Source organism: Jaculus jaculus, chromosome 6, assembly GCF_020740685.1.
Source record: "Jaculus jaculus isolate mJacJac1 chromosome 6, mJacJac1.mat.Y.cur, whole genome shotgun sequence".
Taxonomy (NCBI): domain Eukaryota; kingdom Metazoa; phylum Chordata; class Mammalia; order Rodentia; family Dipodidae; genus Jaculus; species Jaculus jaculus.
This window is the reverse complement of record NC_059107.1, coordinates 81962260-81984842: the sequence shown is the minus strand read 5'-3', so window position 1 is coordinate 81984842 and position 22583 is coordinate 81962260. Positions and strand designations below refer to the sequence as shown.

The 22583-nt window shown below is 36.8% G+C and overlaps 1 protein-coding gene across 4 annotated transcripts in view; it reads right to left on the bottom strand.

The window, feature by feature from the left end:
- The window catches only part of Cntn1 (contactin 1), a 381249-nt gene that overhangs the window by 69456 nt on the left and 289210 nt on the right, over positions 1 to 22583 (bottom strand). For all 4 annotated transcript variants that reach the window (XM_045152150.1, XM_045152152.1, XM_004662174.2 and 1 more), the window contains 3 exons: positions 16953 to 17111; positions 3269 to 3418; positions 244 to 314 (listed from right to left, as the gene is read on the bottom strand). In XM_045152150.1, coding sequence (XP_045008085.1) covers positions 244 to 314; positions 3269 to 3418; positions 16953 to 17111 — 380 coding nt within the window. The remainder of the gene's footprint in view (positions 1 to 243; positions 315 to 3268; positions 3419 to 16952; positions 17112 to 22583) is intronic.

The following is a 22583-nucleotide window of genomic DNA, read 5'->3' as shown; positions in this document are numbered from 1 at the left end:
CCCTGCCATTATGGAGCTTATCTTTAATCCTGTAAACCAAAATAAACCTCTTTTCCCTACAAGCTGCAACATGGGGTCTGTAGAGTTGAACATCGGTCCTTACTTAGGCTTTGCAGGCAAGTGCCTTAACCACGGAGCCATCTCTATGGCCCACTTTTTATTTTTAGTTTAATACAGGAAACAAAATGGATTGGAATTAAAAATATATAAAGCTTCTTATATGAACAATTTATTAATACTTACTGCCCATGTTATTGTCAGCTCTCTGTTGCTTCCACCCCCACCTCCTACATCTGAAGGAGCCACGTTTGGTGCTAAAAGAAACAGATACAGAAAACAATAAAGATAGAAGCTATAAAGGCTATGCAGCTTTTTGTGCACTATGTAACTCAAAACTATGAAGTTTTCTTTTAGTAAGAAATGCAGGCTGCAGACAGAGCCCCTGCAGTCACAATAAGAATGGTTCACAGTAACTGTGAGTGCGCTAGGACATGTAATAGTCTCCCTCCACAAAGAAGAGTAAAGCGAATTTGCCTCCACAAGGTTTTCGTCTTTTGGTGTCCTTCTATTTAATATGATAGACTGTTGTCTTATATGCTAGGCTGTTGGATCCAATAAAGTGACACAGTAGCATGTCACTTTACAATACAGACAAATTTTAAAATACAACACAACTGAATTAATGTTAGGTGTTTCCCCAAATACACAGAAACACAAGAAATCACATAAATAAATATCAAGCCTCCTAACTCCTATGTCTCCTCAGGAATTAAGTTCATCATTGACTGCAAATCGCCCCTCCCCCATCCTGAGGTCTCACGCTCTGCTGGAGAGAACACTCTGCAGTTTCATTTGCAAAGAATTTTATTGTCATGCTGCTTTCCTCTTAATCCCTAAGGCAGTAGTACACTCCTGTCAGGAAGGTGCTTAGAGGAGCTGATATATAGTTGCTTTTAGTACCTCACCTCATAATCAATTATAACATCTGCTTCTCTTTTTTCTTGTTTCAGAAAGCTTTTTTTTTTTTTTTTTTTGTTCTTAATCATAGAATTGCTTTTTAACTGCCAAGTTCAATGAACTGTTATTTTTGTTTTTGTCTCCCCTTCAAAGTCCTGAGCTTGTAACCAGAGATATGCAAATGCATGGGGCCTTGTATGCTTCCCCTGCCAGGGCAAAGTGGGCAGAGGGCTGAGTTAGTAGCAGAAGTTCATTTACCCACAGAGGCGCTGGCTCTGTGTTAGATATTGCTCTCAAGTCTCTTTACTCTTCATATAGCTGAAGTATCTGTTCTTGGAATCCCCAAACCAGCTTCCCAGCTGGACCCAGGCATACACACCTCAGAGTGCTCAGGCGAGGTGGCTTTTAACTAACTGCAGATCCTAACAAATACTGTGCCTCAGAGAAGCATGTTTCATGTCTTCATGCCAGCCATGTAAGTTCTTGGGTGAAATGCACACATGAACTGTACAGAAACAAATACATGCTTTCCCTGGTGTCTGTGGATTAACTAAATGATGATTTCCTTTCCCCATGAGGAGATTGATATGAAGTCCAAGAAATTTTCATTTACTATTTAACCGTAACTTGGATACACAAGGGTGTTACCAGAAAAATTATAGGTCTTTAGCTAGTATATATTAAAGATTGAGCTATTAAAATAACTAACTTCTTCAAACTCTGTAACTCATAATTTAAAGTTAGATCTCTACACATTGTAGAAAAATAGAAAGCATATTTTCTGAAAATTGATGAATAAATAAAATATTATTTAATTTAACCACAACTTACAGTGGTCACAGGCAAATAATTTCAAAATAACTCTAAAATAAATTATTATACTTCAATTTGTTGGATAAAGTACTACTTTCCTTAGTACAAGTATATTTGCCAAGGCATTTCTCTGCAGTAGTTTTCATTATAACCATTTTAACATTTATATTTACAGTAGAGCAAAAATGAAGTGTGTATTTGTTAGAATGAATATTTTCCCACTTTATACTATTTGTGTACTTTTTAACTTGTTTCAAATAAGGAATTTAAGATTGATTTGCTTTTTAAGATTTCTTATTCTGCCCATGTTTTTAAAAATGACAAAAGCCACAGAAATAAAAGTCATTATATCACATTGTATGTGTGTGTTTGTGTATGGGATGGGGGGAATACACATGCCAGAGGATAATTTTGTGTGTCATTCCTCAGGTGCCTCACTTTTTGTTAAGACAGGGTCTTTTGATGGCCTGGAACTCACCAAGTTGGTTAGGCTGGCTGGCCAGTGAGCCCTAGGAATCTTCCTTTCTCTATTTTCCTAACACATGCCACCATATCTGTTTTTTTTTTTTTTTTTTTTTTTTTACATGCATTCTAAGGATTGAACTCAGGTTCTCTTGTTTGCAAAGCAAACACTTTACCAACAGAACTATATACTTAGTGCATGTATTTCCTAATAGAGTGTTCTGATATCTTGGCTACATTACTGATTTAATTCTCCCCTTTTAGCTTTGAACACTTACTTGTCACCTCAGCAGATTAGAGGTTATACATATAAAATTCATATATAACTTATATGCCTAACTTGAATCCGAGAATAATGCAGTTACTCCATTTTATACTCTCAGCCCTGCAGGAGGACACCATCTGAGAGTAGTTTATTTCAGGGAAGTAAGTCAACAAGCAAGTTAAATTAACTTCAGGATCCAGGACAGTTAATAAATTATCAAAACAAATTTAAACTAATATTTTAAAAATAAACTAATTGTGAAAGAGTACTTATAATTTTAATATGCAAGATTAAAAATAGTTAGATGTGTATACTTTCTAATCTAGTAGCTTCTAAGGTTGCAAGGTTAACTGAAGATTATATTCTAAATATAAATGTCATTTAAATAATCTTTGGTAGAATATGCAATGGTTTCCCCCTACCTCCCCCCACATTAATTATAACAAATATGTATAAATTTCACATTTCCTTGTTTGCTTTTTGGATTGATTGGCATAGAATATGTGTCATTTATAACACATGTACACTAGTTAGGTGACTCATACCTCAGAGAATTATTTCTACCTAACTACATTTTAGTATGCATTAAATTGGCATTGTGTTTATCACCTTTAATTTTTTTAACGACAGCTTCTATTCATATATACAAAGTACCCTGATGATAATCCCAGGCTCAGGAGCCATTGCAGAAGAGGCAAAGGAGCCATTGAAAGAAGAGGTGGTTGGAAGGGTGTAAGAACCTTTTGAAATTTAAGAAGACTCTTCACATACCAGCACCATCTGTTTTGATTCTGTTTGAGGGTATGCTGGGCTCTCCCATACCCAATGTGTTGGTGGCCACAACTCGAAACTCATATTCCATCCATGGTATCAAATCCACTGCTTTTGCTGCTTCCATATTCCCTTCGATGATTGGGGGATCTAAATAAATTCAGTATAAAGTATAGGTTATTAGTTGAGTAATTTATTTTTCTTGCTCTTCATTTAATTCCCCCTTTTAGTTGAATATTTAGTTGTCATCTCAGCAGATCATAAGAAATTTTTCACACATAAAATCTGGAGAAAATAGAACATACACATTAAAGTGAAATTCAAACAATATTTAGGAATGACAAACTGTTAGGTTAAAGGGAGTAAGTAGAGAGGTCATTAATATAGAGTGATATACCCATGACTCACCTGCTTAGTAAGCCTGAGGTGGGTATGGAGCCCTGCAGCAGACAAGTTCCTTAGACCTCCTGCCTTTGCAGCAATTCTGTCTGTGGCTACATCTTAAGCAGAAAGGAGCCCTGTTCTAGAAGTAGACTTGAGAATGATTTCCTGAGTCAGGGTGCAAACATAGCAAATTTTTTATGAACTGCCACTAATATAGTCTATTGGTAGCAAATGATTTATTGCTTGAGTTATAATACTGTGAATAACCATTTTTAGTTGGTGTTATAGAGTTATAATTATATCATTTGGTGGTGGTTTGCATAAAAATGCTCCCTCCCCTCACCCACATGGCCTCAAATGTTTGTGTTTAAGCTTCCTACTTCTTTCCCAGCAGGGGACGCCATGCTGGAGCAGTGTGCCATTGAAAGTGGATCATGAATATAACCTGTGTGTTCAGAGTGTTGACTGTTCCCTCTCTGCTGAGAAGGTATGATGTGAGCTTGTTGCTTTTCTCCACCAGGATGACGCTTCCCCTGGAAAGTGTAAGCCTGAAATAAACCCTGTCCTTCCATGTGTTGTTTTTAGTTGGGTGCTTTGTTACAGGGATGAGTATATAATTGCTATATAGCAATACTAATATATGTCAAATTAAGTATTCCTTAGTATTCAGGCTACCACATACTAAGGTGTGATTATAAATTTTTGTTAGGTTATGATCCCCGTTTGCTCATTTAATTGAGATATAACATATACCACTAAGACAGGTCTTTGCATGCTTCATACATTTCAAATGTACATAGAGAATATTTTGTTTTCATAATTAATCTGTATATATAAATGCATGTAAACACCTGTACTTACTACTGGGAAAATTTGTTCCTTTGGGATTGCCTGTGACTTATGTTAACCTGTAGGGAATTTTCAACTATTCATATGGATCATGAATATGCAGTTTTTAAAGAGGTTGTAAACAGTGTCCAGGTTTTACATTTGGGTGGTCCTATGTGGCTTGGACTGGTTCTTCTCTCAGTCTTCCATGTGTTCTACTCTTGTAAACTAATTTTTCCAACCTATTGTATTATTTTAATACAGCTTTATTCTATAGAGTTGACATATATTTTTGAATTTCCAATTAAAATTTGGCTTCATCTTCTTCCTTGTTTTCAACTTGCTTTTTACCTCCGACCTCCCCCCAACCTCCCTCACATGAAATCAGCATCTGTGAATTAGCTCACATGCATGGAAACTGTCATTTTAGAAAATAGGAAGGGGAAAGTGAATGCTTGGGTTGTGAAGGAACCTTTATCAAAAGAGAAGTATAGCTGGTTGTTACAAATCTGAGTAAGGCAGTCCCTCTTTCCTACGGTATACATTACTGACTTTGTATTGGGCCTTTAGAGGCCTGGATGCAAGGCCTTGTGGAACTTCCTGAGCCTAGCTAAAGTTTGGCCACCTGTTTCTGGCCAGCTAGGACTCAGCAAGATGCCTAATGGCTTCTTGCCTGCTACTTCCAGGTAGGAGTTGGAATTATCATTTCAATAGTCACAGTGTAGTATTGGCCCTTACCTCTCCCCACATCCTAGAATCCCCACTCTCATTTTCAACACTATACAGGCAACCGCCTGTAACAATAAAGTGAGTTCCTGTTCCAACAAGACTCCCTGTTGGGAGCTGTGAACCAAACTTCGGCCATGTTAACAGAAACCGCCATATAGCAAGTTAAATTTCTACTTCCTCACCTAATATTCTACTACCAGAAACAAAGGGAATGTACGCTTGGCTGAATACTCCCCCATGCTGTCAGTAGCTGATGAAGAAACAAAGGCATTGCAGCTTAACCAGTAACTCTGTGATCTTTGGCCTGTTTATGTCTCCTTCCCCCTACAACCTTATATAAACCTACATGTAAAAATAAAATCTCACAGCCTTGACCAGAAACTCAGCTTGGTCTTCTTGTGTCTGTTTGCCTTTCCTCATTCAGGTTAACTTCCCCTCGGGTCCTTGTTCAACTCCCACTGGCAGGGGCAACTCCTGACTCAGTGTGGTTTTTCTCTGGTGACTAGGAGAGGGTCTGAGTTGTCTGACATTAACTCTCTTCCTCAATCCCTTGGGAGGAACCAGAGGGCCTGGTCCTTCCTCAGCACTACTTGCCGGGGGAGCCTGGCATCTGGCACCTAACATGGGGCTCTGGGAACCTGGGAGACTAGTGCCACATGTGAGGCATTCTCATTGAGGAGATCAATCAGTGTACATGTGCAGGTGAATGTACCCTCATAAATTATGAGGCAGTCTTCATATTTAATGTACTAAACTTTGCTTCTATAACCTGTGCTTCCTTGTCAACATCTCTTTGTTATCTTTCCTTTCACTTTTGGTTCACCAGAAAGCTGCATCTGTGGCTTTTGTATTTCTAAATGGGTCATATGTCCCTAGTGGACACAATGTGTGGCTTTTGACCTTTAGGCTTGTGCATCTCTCTCCCTCTCTCTCTTTCTCTCCCTCTCTCTCTCTCTCTCTCTCTCTCTCTCTCTCTCTCTCTCTCTCTCATCTTAGGCCTGTGAAGGCAGGCCAGGTTTTTCTGCCATTATGGAACTTCCCCTGGATCTGTAAGCTTCAATAAATATCTCTTCCTCCATAACTGTACCTGGTCTAGAAGTTTATCTCAGTGAACCTAAAGCCGTCTGATACACAACTTAGTATCAAGAAGTGGACTGAGATAAACCTGCCCATGTGGATGTTGAGCTTTTGGAACCTTTGTTTTGGAGGAATAGGTATGGACTTAGTGCTTACAACTGAAGGTGTCTTCTGGAGTGGTAAGCCAAATTTTATAGACTATTCTAATGAGAGTATAAAAATGCTAAGTGCAAACAGCACTGAACTTTGAGGCTTGGCTTATAAGCTTTCCAAGGGAAAGGAAAGACTGCAGAGGATTTGTTGGAAATGAGCTACTGGCATAAAGGCTGGATGCATCCTGCTGCCCAGGCCCAGAGAGTTTAAACAGGTTAAATTTATAATGGACTGATGTGCGTATATAGGAAAGAATTTTCAGGCTAAACCTAAATGCAATGACTAAAGTTACAGATTTTTCAACTGTTTACAAACTCTTAAGGATACCCTAAAAGTTTTATTTAGGGATATAATCTTAATCTAAATTCATCTTACTTTAGACACAGGTGATGCCTATGCTAGGTGGGTCACAAAGTCATAAGTACAGATGTAATTGGAGGTTTAATCAGGTTAAACATAGACAAGACACCTTGTGTTTTGCAAATGGGTAAATTTGCTATGTAAAAACAAACAACTTCAGAATAAGATTAAAAATGTCAGGATGCTTATCTCTCTGCTCTGTAATTTCATTTTGCTCTTGCTTTCCAACATGTGCTACTTAAATTCATGGAAAGCTGGACTCTAAAAAAATGGATAAAACCCTTTTTATCTCAGACCCCATACAAGTTTAAGCCATGTGTTCCCCAGACTCTGACTAGAGACAAAATGGCCAATTGTCCCTGACAAAGAGAAAAAAAAAGTACAACATATAACTGTGGTTCTCTTTAGTTCTTCTCTTTTAAAACCAAGTTTTTTTTTTTTTTAAAGAATTGTATTTATTTATTTATTTGAAAGTGACAGAGAGAGAAAGAGGCAGATAGAGAGTGAGAGAGAGAATGGGCACGCCAGGGCTTCCAGCCACTGCAAACGAACTCCAGACGCAAGCGCCCCCTTGGGCATCTGGCTAACGTGGGACCTGGGGAACCAAGCCTCGAACCGGGGTCCATAGGCTTCACAGGCAAGCACTTAACCGCTATGCCATCTCTCCAGCCCTAGTTCTTCTCTTTTAAACAGGCATGTGATCAGGTTGCAAACTCCTTACATAAGATAAGCATCAGACTTACCTAATGTGTATATCAGGGGAAGGGCCCCTTCACTAAAACATTTAATTGGATTAAATCTAATGTTTACCTGATGCCAAGGTTTTAATAAATGGAGAAACTGAGTCTTATGATAAGACCTCACTCATTAACAGGTTACTGATGCTAATTTGTTATGATTTAAGGGTTATAAAACTGGCCTTAAGACTCTCTCAGTAAAGTAAATTAGGTTCCTCTTTTCATCAAGGTTTTAACTATTCTTAAGATAAAGGCTCACATAGAAGTGGTTATTTTCCAAAGGTGAAGTACTCATACCTAAAGACATTGTAACTTTAAAAATAGCTTCTGTCTTATTTATGCTAATTCTATTGAATGGTCATAACTAGGTTTAATCACTTAGGTTTAAGTGGTTTAATTTCAGTAATGATAACTTTCATCTTCCTGGGATATGTTAGAATAGCTTACTTAAGCTTTATCAAATTTAACTCATGGGTAAAACATAAAATTGTTTTATGTTAATAAAAGTTTCTGTGGTACATAAAATCAATAACTATCAAGCTTAAGCCAAAATCATGGGTTGTCAAATACTGTTTTTTCTTTCAAAAAGATTTATCAAGGGTTATATTAAAATTTAGTTAGCTGTTTTGTTTTAAAAAATTATTAAACTCTATGGTTCTGTTTCCAATGTTCTCTGGGTAATTTGTACCAACACAGGTATCTAAACTAATCAGAGATGTTTTCAAACACAGGTGCTAAAAATTTCTAGGTTAAATGAGTTAATGTTTAAATCAATTGGTACTGTTTTCAAGATTGGTGACAGGTTCTGCCTGGGTTTATAAATGTTAAATAGTTAAAATGTGAGATATTTACAAGTATTGGATATTTAAAATATGAGATATGTCTACTTTCTATACCTCATATATAAGGCTTATACTACCATAGTACAACTAAAATTTTAAAGATAGGATAATCAGACTCTCAAGTCTCAATTACAAAACAAAAGGGGAATCCTTACCCCCAAATGACCAACTAAAAAAGGCATTATTTTTCCTAAATATTTTAAATTTTTCTAAAGAAGATAAACAATTATCCCCTTTCCAAAAACATTGGTCCTCATCCGTTACCTACAGTTCTATCTGGATAAGATGAAGGGACCCATTGACTGAGGCCTGGAGAGGTCCAGACCTGCTCCTCACAGCAGGGAGATTGTTTGGATGTGTCTTCCCTCAAGATGAAAAAAGACCCATTTGGGTACCAGCAAGAGACTAAAATATTTGTCCCAACAAGGGGACACTGACAATCACTTCTCCAGGGAGTGTCCCACCCCTGAGGACTGTTCCTAAAATGGTCTTCTCCCTGGTCTGGCTTTGCTTCCAAACTTGGCCTCCCCGGCTGCTTGCAGTACAGTCCATATGACCTTAAAAAATTGCTCAGCCACCTTCCCTATCCCCGTTCAGGTTTTCCCAATGTTTCCTCTGGAACTTGCATTTGGGACCTACCTTCCCCTAATAATTCCAGTATAGATGTGGGATTCATCCTTCCTTATGTACTTTTAACGCAACTGAGCCCAGTGTTCAACGCTGCCTGCCTTCTGGAATGGTTTATGTTTGTAAAGGCGGGATGGCCTATGACTTTCTGTCCACCAATTGGATGGGCCTTTGTGCCCCAGCCACCTTAATCCCAGATGTAGGTATCATTCTTGGAAGCTAGATTCCCTGACTGAGGTAGTCCTACAAAACAGGAGGGGACTAGCCCTACTAATGGCCAAAAAGGGAGGCATATGCTTATTTTTACAGGAAAAATGCTACTTTTATGCCAATAAATCGGGAATCATCCAGGACGAGATTAAGAGGCCCCAGGAAGACTTGGAAAGGAGGTGGCGGGACCACCAGGACAACCCACTACTGATGGGCTTACATGACTTCTTACCCTACCTTCTCCCTCTACTTGGGCCCCTCCTTCTCCTTCTCTTTCTCCTCACTGTCGGGTTTTGTGTAATTAATAAGATTACACAATTTATTCATCAACGGCTAGAGGCAATAAAACTTTATCAGGTCAAAATACATTATCAGAGACTTGCTACTCAGGAGTCAAGCTCCTCATGACTGGCTGTCCTCATATGAGTGTCCCTCCTCCGCCCTCCATCTGACCAATGACAGGTAAGATCTCAGAAAGGCTGGGACAACCTAACACAGGTCATGGAGTGGATTCTCAATGAGCTGGATACATGGTACCCAGTGACGGGTAAGATCCCCAGAGGGGGACAACCTAAGATAGGGGCCATGTTTTCCAATGTGTGTACAAAAACAAAAGGGGGGGGGGATGTTGGGCCTTGAGAGGCCTGGACACGAGGCCTCATGGAACTTCCTGAGCCTAGCTAAAGTTTGTTGACCTGTCTCTGGCCAGCTAGGACTCAGCAAGACGCCTAATGGCTTCTTGCCTGCTACTTCTGTGTAGGAGTTGGAATTATCATTTCAATAGTCACAGTTTACTATTGGCCCTTACCTCTCTCCCAATCCTAGAATCCACACCCTTGTTTTCAACACTATATAGTCAACCACCTGTAACAATAAAGTAAGTTCCTGCTTCGACAAGACTCCCGACTCAGTGTGGTTTTCCTCTGGTGACTAGGAGAGGGTATGAGTCATCTGATGTTCACCCTCTTCCTCAACCCCTTGGGAGGAACCAACAGGCCTGGTCCTTCCTCAGCAATATCTGCTAAGGGAGCCTGGCCACTTTGAGCCACTGAACTTATATCATGTTAAGTGATGTTCTGCCCAAACTTACATCCATTTATCATCCAGGACCTATGACTATTACCTAATTTGGAAAAGTAGATCTTGTCAGATGCTTTTAAATAATGGTTATATGTATGTATGTATGTATGTATGTATGTATGTATGTATGTATGTATGTGTGTATATATATATATATATATAATACACATGTGGGTTATGAGGGTGAGTGCAAAGTCCAATGACAACTCTTCTTAGACATGGAAGAAACACACTCATAATCATAAAGAGAAGGCAGCAATGTGCCCATGGAAACAGAAGCTGAAAGGATGTAGTCACAGGCAATGGATAATTAGGGCAACCAGATGCTGGAAGAGATAAAGGAGGCATGGTTTGCTAGAGGATAGAGCAGAGTACAGCCTTGAAATATCTCCGGAACAATGGAAAGGTAATCTTTTGTTGTTCTAAGCTGTAAATTTTATGGAATTTTATTTATTAGCCCTAGGAAACTCATGACTTGAGAGAAAGACAGTCTGACCCATTCTACAATTCTGTGTGCTAGAATTCCATAGCATTAGTTAAGTGCTTAAATAATCGTGACATTAAAAGTGTTCAGGATGGCCTCTCTTTGCAATAATATAGTATTATAATGGTGGTCAGTGCCCTATTAGGGCTCTTCTAAGCAGCTGAACAGTGAACATGTATAAGTTGGAACATATATAAGAAGGTATAACTTGGACCAGGATGGCAAAAGTCTGTTCAGTGGAGCCCACTGCAGAAAGCTACACTTCAAGCACATATGAAAATCCAGCATCAAAATACCCACAAATACATGGAGGTCAGAGCCACTTTTCTAATAGAAGAATCACAGTTGACCCCAGGGAATATTTGGATGCTGGGGAATAGGGGGACTTAGGGTAGGAAAAGTCAACTAAAGTCTCCTAATGGTAGAAGTTAGATTCAAAATAAGGTCTTTGGCCTTTGGTTTTAATAACTAAAATGAAAAATGTGGGAAAAATAAGCAAACAGCTCTGAAGTTACTACCTTGAGAATGTGGACTCCACTGGGAAGACTTTGGTTCAAAAATGCATATAACCTTCTCAAGGAGGAACTAGGGAATGGACATCAAAAATTACATCAAAGTTGGGTGTGGTAGAGTGTGCCTTTAATCCCAGCACTTGGGAGGCAGAGGTAGGAGGATCACCAGGACTTCAAGGCCACCCTGAGACTGCATAATAAATTCCAGGTCAGCCTGGGCTAGAATAAAACCCTACTTCAAAAGCCTAATAATAGGGCTGGAGAGATGGCTTAGCGGTTAAGCGCTTGCCTGTGAAGCCTAAGGACCCCGGTTCAAGGCTCGGTTCCCCAGGTCCCACGTTAGCCAGATGCACAAGGGGGCGCACGCGTCTGGAGTTCGTTTGCAGTGGCTGGAAGCCCTGGCGCACCCATTCTCTCTCTCTCTCCCTCTATCTGTCTTTCTCTCTATGTCTGTTGCTCTCAAATAAATAAATAAAAAATGAACAAAAAAAAGCCTAATAATAATAATAATAATAGATAAATAAATAAATGACATCTGGGATGTGCCTTCTGAATGACTAAAGGAGGCATTTGAAACATACAAGATAATTACATTTATCAAGTTTGCTAGTGACATAAAATCTTTTCTTTTTAGAACAAAATCAGTTGCGATTATCTTTGTCCAGTTAGATTACCTTCATGATTTATGAGAATACAAATATCTAAACAAGACATTTAAGTCATAGGAATAACTTAGTAAAATGACGTATGTCTAACATTTCTAAATAATACACCTATAATTAAGAGTGATTTCTGCTTCATCTTTTCAGTCCTTTCAACTTAGATAGTACTCTCAACCCATAACATACAACAAAGACTAGATTTATACAAAATTTCTCTTGCTGGCATTTCTATTCTTCTGCTTTTGATCTAAGCAACCCACATTATTAAGAGTCCATTGTGGGCTAATCCATATCAGGCCCACATTCAACAATATTTCTCCTGTTTCCCTCTTACTCATTTGTGATAATAATTTGTGGCCATATAAATAGTTCTCCTACTTTCCATTCATGTGTTGGATGCCCTCATGGCCCAAAATATATATATGTATCATATGATGTTTTACAAAGAGAATTGTTTAATAAGTTTTTGAAATGCATGTAAATAAAAATACAAAAGTCACATTTACCAAAAAGAGACAATGTCTCAGAGCTATGAGCATGTCCTTGTTTATCCCAGTTTCCTGCTGTTTTTGTTTTGTTTTTGAGGTAGGGTCTCTTGGTCCAGGCTGACCTGGAATTAACTATGTAGTCTCTGGGTGGTCTTCAAGTCACGGCGATCCTACTACCTCTGCCTCCCGAGTGCTGGGATTAAAGGCGTGTGCCACCACGCCTAGCAGTTTCCTGCTTTTTTTGATAGTGAAGGTTGGCGCTCATATCCATCCTCTAACACCCTCTCTCATTCTCTTCAAATGTACATCAATGCTTTCTAATTTCTTTCTTCTGTTAATTTGATATATATTTGGTTTTGCCTCTAATACATATTTTTATTTGCTTTTATCTGAGCATTAAATGTCCCCAGAGAAGTAGGGCCTCACTACCTCCCGGGTCTGTCCTGAAACTTATATACATGTATGTATAAATGCTTGTTCCAGGATATTTAATACTTTGTCCTCTGAAGGTAATAGAATCTAATCTTAATATCTGCTCTCCATACACTACAAAAGTACAAAAGAAGTATTATTTACAATATAACATTTAAAGACTGTATAGTATCTTCCTTCCTCTCATAATTTTAAATTTAATTTCTGATTCAGTGAGAGTTGATATATTTAGAATGAATATATTAATGTCTTAAATAATTACCTTCATAAAACTGACAGAGTAATAGTATCCCCATGTTAAGAGCCACAGCCAGAATCATAGCACAGAACACAGGAGTATAAGTTATTATGTTCCCATTCCTCATTTCACTTGCCCCTCAGTGCTGGACCATCAAGGATAGGGGTAAAGTGGACTAAGCAATAAACACAACTGAGAACCATTTTAGTGGGTTTTTAATCTCACTTCCCGATTGGATGGGTTCTCTATAAATTGACTCTTCCTTTTTTGCCTAATTTGTATGCAGACTGCTAATCTGAGCCCCCCTAAACCTAACCCTAGACTAGCTTCTTCTGGTAAGAAACATGCTTTTAGGTACCTACTCAGCTTGCAATCTGCTTCCAGCCATGAAGAACTTTCCTCTAACAAATCCTGTCTACTTCCCTCACTCTTCTGACCTGACAGAACAAGAAGTCTACAAAATTTTTGCAACAAACTTTTTAATCTTTTACCTTTATTTTTAGTTGACTGAGTACTACATAAGATGCGTAGGTTTTAAAAACATGTTTGTTTTCATTTTTTTTTTTGAAAGAAGCATTTTTCATTACCACTAAAAAAACATTCCATTTTCAAGGCAATTCCACCTGTACACTAACAAATGGAACACACAACCTATACCATTCTTCAAAGTTAATTGGAGCTGAGCTGTTGAAGAAATAGAATGGATATGCTAATGAGAAAATGATGATGTAGGACTGGAGAGATGGCTTTGTGGGTAAGGTGCTTGCCTATGAAGCCTATGGGCCAATATTCAACTCTCAAGATCCCACATAAGCTAGATGCACAAAGGTAAGGCAAGTGCAAGGATACACATGCTCACTCAGTGGTGTAGTGGCTGAGGCCCTGAAGCACCAACTCTCTCTCTCTAAAATAAAGATTTTAAAACTTAAAAAAAAAGGTTGATGTAGCCTTTGATGTTGGAACAACATTAATGTAACATATATGTAAAGAACAATCAAGAAAAGAGAGTGAACAGAGGAAAATTTAAAGAGGGTAATGACTGAAATTTTTCTGAAGGTGATGAAATATTTCACTGATACAAATATCTAAAAATCCCTTATCAGAATGCCTATATTCTTATCAAGCTGAAAAGCAAATATAGAAAGAAATCTTGAAAGCAGTCAAAAAATACCCCAGTAGGTATAAAGAATTGATGTAAAAAGAGTAGCTGATTTCTAAACAGAAACAGTGTACAAAAAGACAGAGCAACAATGTTGGTAGAATGGTCAAAAGAATACTAGGCAAATTAGATTTTGCATCTCATGAAATCTGCACTTAAAAATAGTACTTAAGTCTAAAGTTAAAGACCTTTTCTATCTGACAAAGCTGGAAGACTGTCTCTCCAGTTATCTAATTAATCAGAAGTGTTTTAAGAAGTTTATTACTTACATAAATCATATAAGTAACACATCTAATTATATAGAGAGTGATGGAAATCCCAGATATAAGTACTTGGTAAAGAAGAGGAGAGTTTGAAACAGCTTGCAGCTTTCTCAGTTCAATAAAAGAAGGCATATCCAAAACACTGAAAAAGGACTATATATGTGTGTGTGTGTGTGTGTGTGTGTGTGTGTGTGAGAGAGAGAGAGAGAGAGAGAGAGAGAGAGAGAGAGATACTATAAATTTATAATCTAAGACTAAAGATGACATGAAACTCTTAGTGATCATAACCTAAGAGCTAGTTTTCAGGTCTTCCTTTTATGAACTTCTGAAAGAAGTCCTTTAGACTAATGCACTTGAGCCCACACAGTAGCTGGAAATGACATGGAAGATATAAGAAACACTAGAAAAGGTAATTATTAAGTTCTGAAAGATACACTCATTCATCTCACTTCTCATAAAAGTCTGAAAAGAAATCTCAGAAAAAATATATTTCTCTACTTTCCCATATCCATGGGAAATTTCTATCACAGATTTAGTGAGCTGAACATTGAAAGTAGGAAAAACATACTTGCACCTGTTTAGAACATGCATAGACCCTTCAGTAACAGAAAATAAATAATCTGAAGAAAGCTTAAACTGTGGAAGGATGTACATAAATGATATGCAAAAACTACATCATTTAATACAAAAGGCTAGAGTTTCTATGGATTGCCAGAACCATGGGTACCCTATTAGCATTTCTACACAGATACTGTGTGTGTGTATGTGTATTCACATATGATATGTGTGTGAGTGTGTATGATGTATGTCATATATAATTTTGTTGTTGGATCAGTAACTTTGAACTGTAGTATATTATAGCTCTATAAGGGGACAAATGGGCAAAAAGTTGTAAGGAAGTGACACCAGAGGGTAGGTACCTTAAATCCATGTGAATAAATGAAGAGAAGCAACAATAGTAAAGAAAAAGCCTTATAAAACAAAATTTATGAATATATATTTGTCATTCCCTTGGTTTTAAAGCACATAAAATTATAGAAAGTAGTATTTGTGGGGCTGGAGAGATGGATTAGAAGTTAAGGTATTTTTCTGCAAAGCCAAAAGGATCCTGGTTTGATTCCCCAGGACCCACATAAGCCAGATGCACAAGGGGATGTATGCATCTGGAGCTTGCTGGTAGTGGCTGCAGGCCCTGGCGTGCCCATTCTCTCCCTCTCTTTCTCTCTCTCTTTCAAATAAACAAATAAAATATATTTAAAAAAGAAAGTAATATTTGTAACAAAAGATTATTGTTTGTTAGAAAATACATGTACACATATATAAACATAAATACATAATACATACATATAATAGTACAAAAATGAGGGATATAAAACAGATTAATCTAGGAGAATTATTTCCATAAATGACTAAAACCAAGCAAGTAAAAATTAGAAGTCTATTCTGGTAAGCCCTAGAGAAATGCTTAAGAAAATATACAAATGGGCCTACATTAAAGAAATCAAAATGGAACATTATCAAATGTATACTTCATCCAAAAATAAACATAGAAGAATAAAAAGTCAAACACTTAGAATGCAAAATGGCAATGCATCCATATAGCTAAATGTGTCGATATATAAAATTAAGCATTATTAGATAAAGGAATTCAGTCAAAAGAGCAGAGTTTATCAAACTGAATAAAAAGTAACAACCAGCTATGGATTGTCAATGGAAAACACTTCATGTTCAAAAAGAGAAATAAGCAGACAGAAAAAGAACTGGAGCCATCAGAAAGCCCATGTGCATGCGAGCAGTAGACATGTTCTATTTGAAATACAACTTTCCTTCCCAACACCCTTCCTTCAGCACTTCCCCACCCAACTAATGTCACTATTTAACTGACTGTTTATTGGCATCGCAAACTGGAATGCAGGCTTGTGAAGTCAGGTTTTCTTTTCCTACATATTGTTGGGTTGTATTTCCAGCACGAACATCATGCACTGGTACAGACTAGGAGCTGAGCAGACTTCTATCCCATGAATGAGCATGAGACTGAGCTGGATGCTGGGAACCAAAACACTGATTATGACGGTCTTTTACCCTCATGGAAATTCTCTGGTGGCTTTTCTTTAAATGACAATTTTTCTAGTTTTTGTTTATATTGAAGCACATGTAATTAATAGACTAGGCAGAAATCATATACAGATGTTATTTGCACAAACAAAAATTTCCTTATGACTTGTTGCCAGCAAATCTTAGTGGTACAAGTAAGTCAATGAGAAAGATGAGAGGCCTTTGCTTCATTTCCATCATACATACACACACACACACACACACACACACACACACACACGGAGAGACAGAGAGAAAGTCACAGGTGTAAAATATTTAAAAAGCCTATTGAGACATGTACGGATCAACAGCACATAAAACTCACCTGTTTTTGCATCTTTCCACTCATCTGAAAGAATTGTCTTGGTCTGGATGGTGTACTTAGAGATAGGGCTGTGATTGTCTGACCCGCGGCTCCATGTCAGAGCCACAGAAGTGGCCCTAATGTCTTCTATTCTCAGGCCACCTGGAGGGCCTGGGGGTCCTGTAATAAAATTTGGGTAGTGAATCAATGAGTCCCAGCTAGGGCATCAAACACACATTAGAATACAACAATGTCCTCCTTATAGTTTTCTGAACAGTATTAGTAAAATGCAATCTGTCTAACTGTACTTCCTTTAATACAAAATATAAGCAGCAATAGCATCATCTGTGGTTTATGTGGAATTATTTCACCTGACTCTTTTGAAGAAATAAAATGCTATCATAAAAAGCAGCATTATTACTAAGGAATATATGGATTTTTTTTGACAAAAAATGCAATTAACACCAGTGAGTCCTAGTCCAGATTATATATAACACAGTGAAATTTAATGAATGGTTGTTGAATGCAGAAATCAGATATGGTAGCATAATTCAATCCAAATATGAGATTACTTGATCTAATGTTTCATTCTGCTTCCCAAATTGGGAAAAAATAATTTCTTGTCACCTTACATGCTATAGCATTAACAGAAATGATAATGTAGGTAATATATTTTACTTAGAGCACAACTTTCTGTCAATCATTCTATGTATTGTCTTGGACAGTAAATTTTCATGTTAATTATAGCAATAAAATAGATAGCAGTTTCTACTTATATAAAATATTAACAATATTAACTAAGAAGGACAAGTAATGCTCAGAAAATATTACAAAATATGTTGAAGAGTTTTGGGAATTTGAGTTGTTATCACAGAACATAAAGCAATATTAAAAATAGTGTTCAGATAAAGTATTTTAAAGACATATAAACAAATACTTATGTGCTTTGCTATTGGCTAGTTAATCAAAAATATGCTACAGAAGATAAATTAAGACTACAAATGAAATGATATAAAAATGGATGTTCAAGAATGCTTCCTAACAGTAACTATGATATTTATTTATTTTCTAAACACTTCATGTGCTGAGCAGTAGAGGTGAAATGACAAGTGAGACATGACTTATGTATTTTCAGCAGCTCCTTGAATCGCGAAGGCAGTGGTAATTGCCTTGATAATGATAGTTAAAATTCTTAGATCTCATATCATAATTTCCTATTAAAATGAAGAAAAGCATTTTAAGTGATAATTCACATCTGACATGGTTTTGGTTAAGAAATATTCAGACATTTCAGAAAATGACATCTTTCCTTTTCTTAGAGGACTCCTTCTCTAACTGAATTAGACATCAAATATAACAAATTGACAACTTGTCGAAATAGCAGCTATCTTCAAAAAATAATAAATTAGTTGCCATCATCTTTGAGATGGAAACAAATGCTCTCCTATGCTGTCAAGGTAGCTGCTTGGCCAGTGTGACTTGTGCTACATATTGCCTTGCTCTTTGGAGATACACAAGTAACACACAATATATTTACTCATTTTCATATGACTGGACTCAAGGAAGAGAGTGTGTGTATGACAACAAGCATATTGCCACTACAATAAAGTTACACAAGAGGCATTCTATTGTTGGCAATAACTTTTATTATTTAGAAAAGATACATATGAGAATAATACAGGCAAATAACTCTTATAAATTTGTCTAAAATAGTACTACTTCTTGATGTCAAATAACTATGTAGACACACACAATGTAAACAATATTTGTTATTTTCAGAGAACATATTGTATTTTTATGTGTGAAATAACACCTTGAAATACAGCACACATTGTCTATCAGAATTGAAGAACTGAGTACTGTAAAGATAGGTTTATCCTGTCAGTAATTGAGTGGAATATTTTATATAGTTAAAATAGAAAATTTGAAGTAATTTTAAAGGAACATAAACTTCTATAATGCATGCATTTAGAATTTTTTTCAGAACATTACAGTGTAGCAGTGTTAAAGGGAAATTAAGACAAAAATGCTAAAGTTTATCTTGAACCACTTTACACTTTAGTGTAAATCATTTATTTCTTTTCTGTTATTTACTGAAATTCTTGGAGTTTCAAATGAATAATATTTCACTAAGATCAAAATAAAGTTGCATTCTTTAGAGTATTTGTTAGAACAAACATGCCTAATAATTTTATTAAGTTAATCATTCATTAAAAAGTAATGTTACTCAGCAAAATATTATACTGTCATTTGTCAGAATTTCTCTAGTGCATTCAAGCCTCTGTGAAAAACAGTTGATCTTCAGACCATTCTATACACTTCCCAGGCACACATAATTCATTCTTCATTCTCACACTAGCCTTGAAATATCATTTCTCATTTTAAAAAAAGCAGGGAAATAAGCAGGAAAGAAAGAGGGAATAAACAGAAAGGTTTGGTTGGTACCATCAAAACTCAGTATTACTTTGTAGGGCTTTACCTAATGTAAAATAGATTTTCCACCTAATAATTCCTAGCAGACATTTCCTATATAACAGTTTATCCCACAAGGGAAAATTCATAATATTTAAAGTATAATTTTATAGTTGAAAGATAGTTAAAACAGGCATGGCTTTAAATTCCACATCCTTGCTTATTTGGGTGAGGCTTTTAAAATTACTAAACTCTTGCTTTTTCATATGTAAAACTGAGTACTTTAGGTTCACAACATTGAATTTTGTTAGAATTGAAATTACATGTTAAAGAATATACAGCTAAGCCCACTCCTCAGAAGGTCCTTAGTAAACCTTAACTATCAACAATATTTTTGTAATTATTCCTGTAAGATTTTTTTAATTAAAGATCTATTTATTTATTAGAGACCAAGAGAGGGAGGGAGAGAGAAAGAGAAAGAGAGAGAGAGAGAGAGAGAATTGGGCATGCCAAGGCCTCTAGCTACTGCAAACAAACCCCAGACACAAGTGCCACCATGTGCATCTGGCTTACATGGGACCTAGAAAATTGAACCTGGGTCCTTAGGTTTCACAGGCATGCATTATAACCACTAAGCCCTCTCTCCAGCCTTCCTGTAAGATTTTTATAGGAATCTCAGCTACATAGAAGCAGTAAATAGTTTTACCTATTAATCGCTATTAGAAAATTGCTTATTTATCATCTGTCACTTCAAAAGAAAGTAGGGACCTAGAAAGTAGAGCATTTTCTGGGAAACTTGATGTAGATGAGGAAAAATCAAGATGGTGAAGATACTCTTAGTCTCAGTGTACACAAACATGGATGCCCCATACTGACTACAAATAAGCCTGCACTGTCTCCCAAAAGAAGGCTTGCAAAAAGTGGATGGTGATGTTTCTTGAGTGAAATTTTATTTAAAATGAAAAGTGCTGTGGTAGAAAATGAAAGACTTGCTTCTTAGCAAAAGGACTCTTGTATTTCTTCTATCAGTGGAAATGAGAAGAAAATGTAAGGCGAATTCCTAGTCTTCCTGCTTTTTTGCTTTCTTTTATCCTTTCCCTTTCTTTCTTTTATCTAATAATTGCATACTTCACATAAATCCTTAAGGAAATAATTGATTTCAGAGAACATATAAGCAAATGGATTCTTTCATGCACTCATGTCCATGTTACTTACAGAATCTTAGTTTCTTAGGTTGCTCTCATTCAGATGATTAATAATTTCTAAGAACATATTTTAACCTAAAGTTAAATTAGCATAAATTAAAAAAAACTTATCAGCTTGAAAAGACCTTTAAAATTTGACTGTATTTCAAATGTCTAGATATATTAGATGGCTAATTATTTTTTTCTTCAATTAAAGATTTAAGGTGTCAGAGTGGACAATTGAAATAATTTTGTGATATCATTTTAGCAATGTCGTTTCATCAGTTCTTACTGTCACAAAATACCTGGAAAGCTGCAAACAGAAGAAAATGAACTAAGAAATTAAAGGAGATGAGGGGGAATTAAAAAAAAAAGTATCCAAAATTGCAACATGTTTCATTTTGTGAGTACTTTTATCATCATCCTTCTCTTGTCTCCACAGTCTCCTACTGTTTGCTCTAGATTATTTCCATGCTAATATTTGGGCTCATGCCTTATATCCCTAGTGCAGGGCTGCTCCTTTTATTCCTGATTCTCCCCAATGCTGACAGGTTATCAACATGAATGAGTACTACTGTTTGTGTAGATATGCCCAGGTGACTGGATTTATCTCTGTTAAAAGTAACAGTTCAGAGTGCCACAGAAATTTTCTTGCATGTCTTTTCCCCATTCCAAGCCACAGTGTTCAATGGCTGCCATCCTTTGAACTTCTGTCTATACATCCCAGGTGGCAGCTGCCATTACAGACTGTTCTTCCTGTTCCATTACATTACTTGTTTTGCTATTATTGTTTCTCAGCCTATATTCCTTCTCTCTGGTTTTAAACATACTTTTCAGAGACTACTGTCTGAGGATGTGGCCACACAATGGATAGAAAATGGGTAAGGGAGTTCTTGTTTGCTTTACATTCAGGCATTGAGAGGCCTTCAGAGTATTAAAAGGAGTCCACAGATTATTATTTAAGCCTGTTTCTGTTATGTTTTTACCCAGTGAAAGATTTTGAAAATGTATGGTTCTCTATCATATGTGGTTTAATGAAGAGACTCATTTGCCATGTATGTATTTTGTTTCCATAAGTTGATCTTGTTTTTTGATGTTTTCTATTAGGTCATTGACTATCAGCAAATATCCATCCAATATTCAATGTCAATTTCATATACTTCAGTGCTTGATAGCTTGTTTAAACCAATGTTTGTGTATTTGTAAAATAATGTATTCTAGAAAGATTACTGTTAGCATCCCGTGATTATTAAATGGCATACTGCAGATTCAGAAGAGAACACAGGACTCCCTTGCATAATGTGACCCAAACTAGAGAATGTCTACTTGCAATTCCAGATCCATGAGCTCAAATGAAGAAGACTTTTCATCACTGTCTGCCATACACTTCTAAAGAGCCATTTGAACACAAGTTTTCCATTATTAATTTGGACTTGTTTATATAATTTCAAAAAGTCATGAAATTATTATACAAACATAAGCTTATCAGTAATCCAAAAAGGTAAGCCAGGCATAGTGGTGCACACCTATAGTTCCAGCCCTCAGGAGGCTGAGGCAGGTGGTTTGAGAGTACAAGGTTAGTCTGGACTACCAAGGGAGCTCTGTTGCAAAAGAATGGGAATATGGATTGCACCAGATTTGTTAATAAATGCATGTTTCTAACTACTTAATCTATCTTGGGCCATTGCCAAATCTTATAACTTTTCCCATTGACCTTAGGATATAGGTGCTATTATGTCTCCTAATGTAGGGCTAAGGAAACACAGACAAGGACAGATGAAACACAATTATCATGATCATTCAGCTGATGAAGGCAAAATATGTGATAAAAGTAACTTTTTCTCATTTTGGCACACCAGGACCACCACTGCAAATGAACTCCAGACATGTGTGCCACTTGTGCACCTGTTCCACCTGTGGGTATGTGTAACCTTGTGCATCTGGCTTATATAGGTTCTAAGGAGTCGAACCTAGGTCCTTGGGCTTTGCAGGAAAGTACCTTAACCACTAAGCAATCTCTCCAGCTCCCCAAAGTAACTTCTAACAACAATTCTAA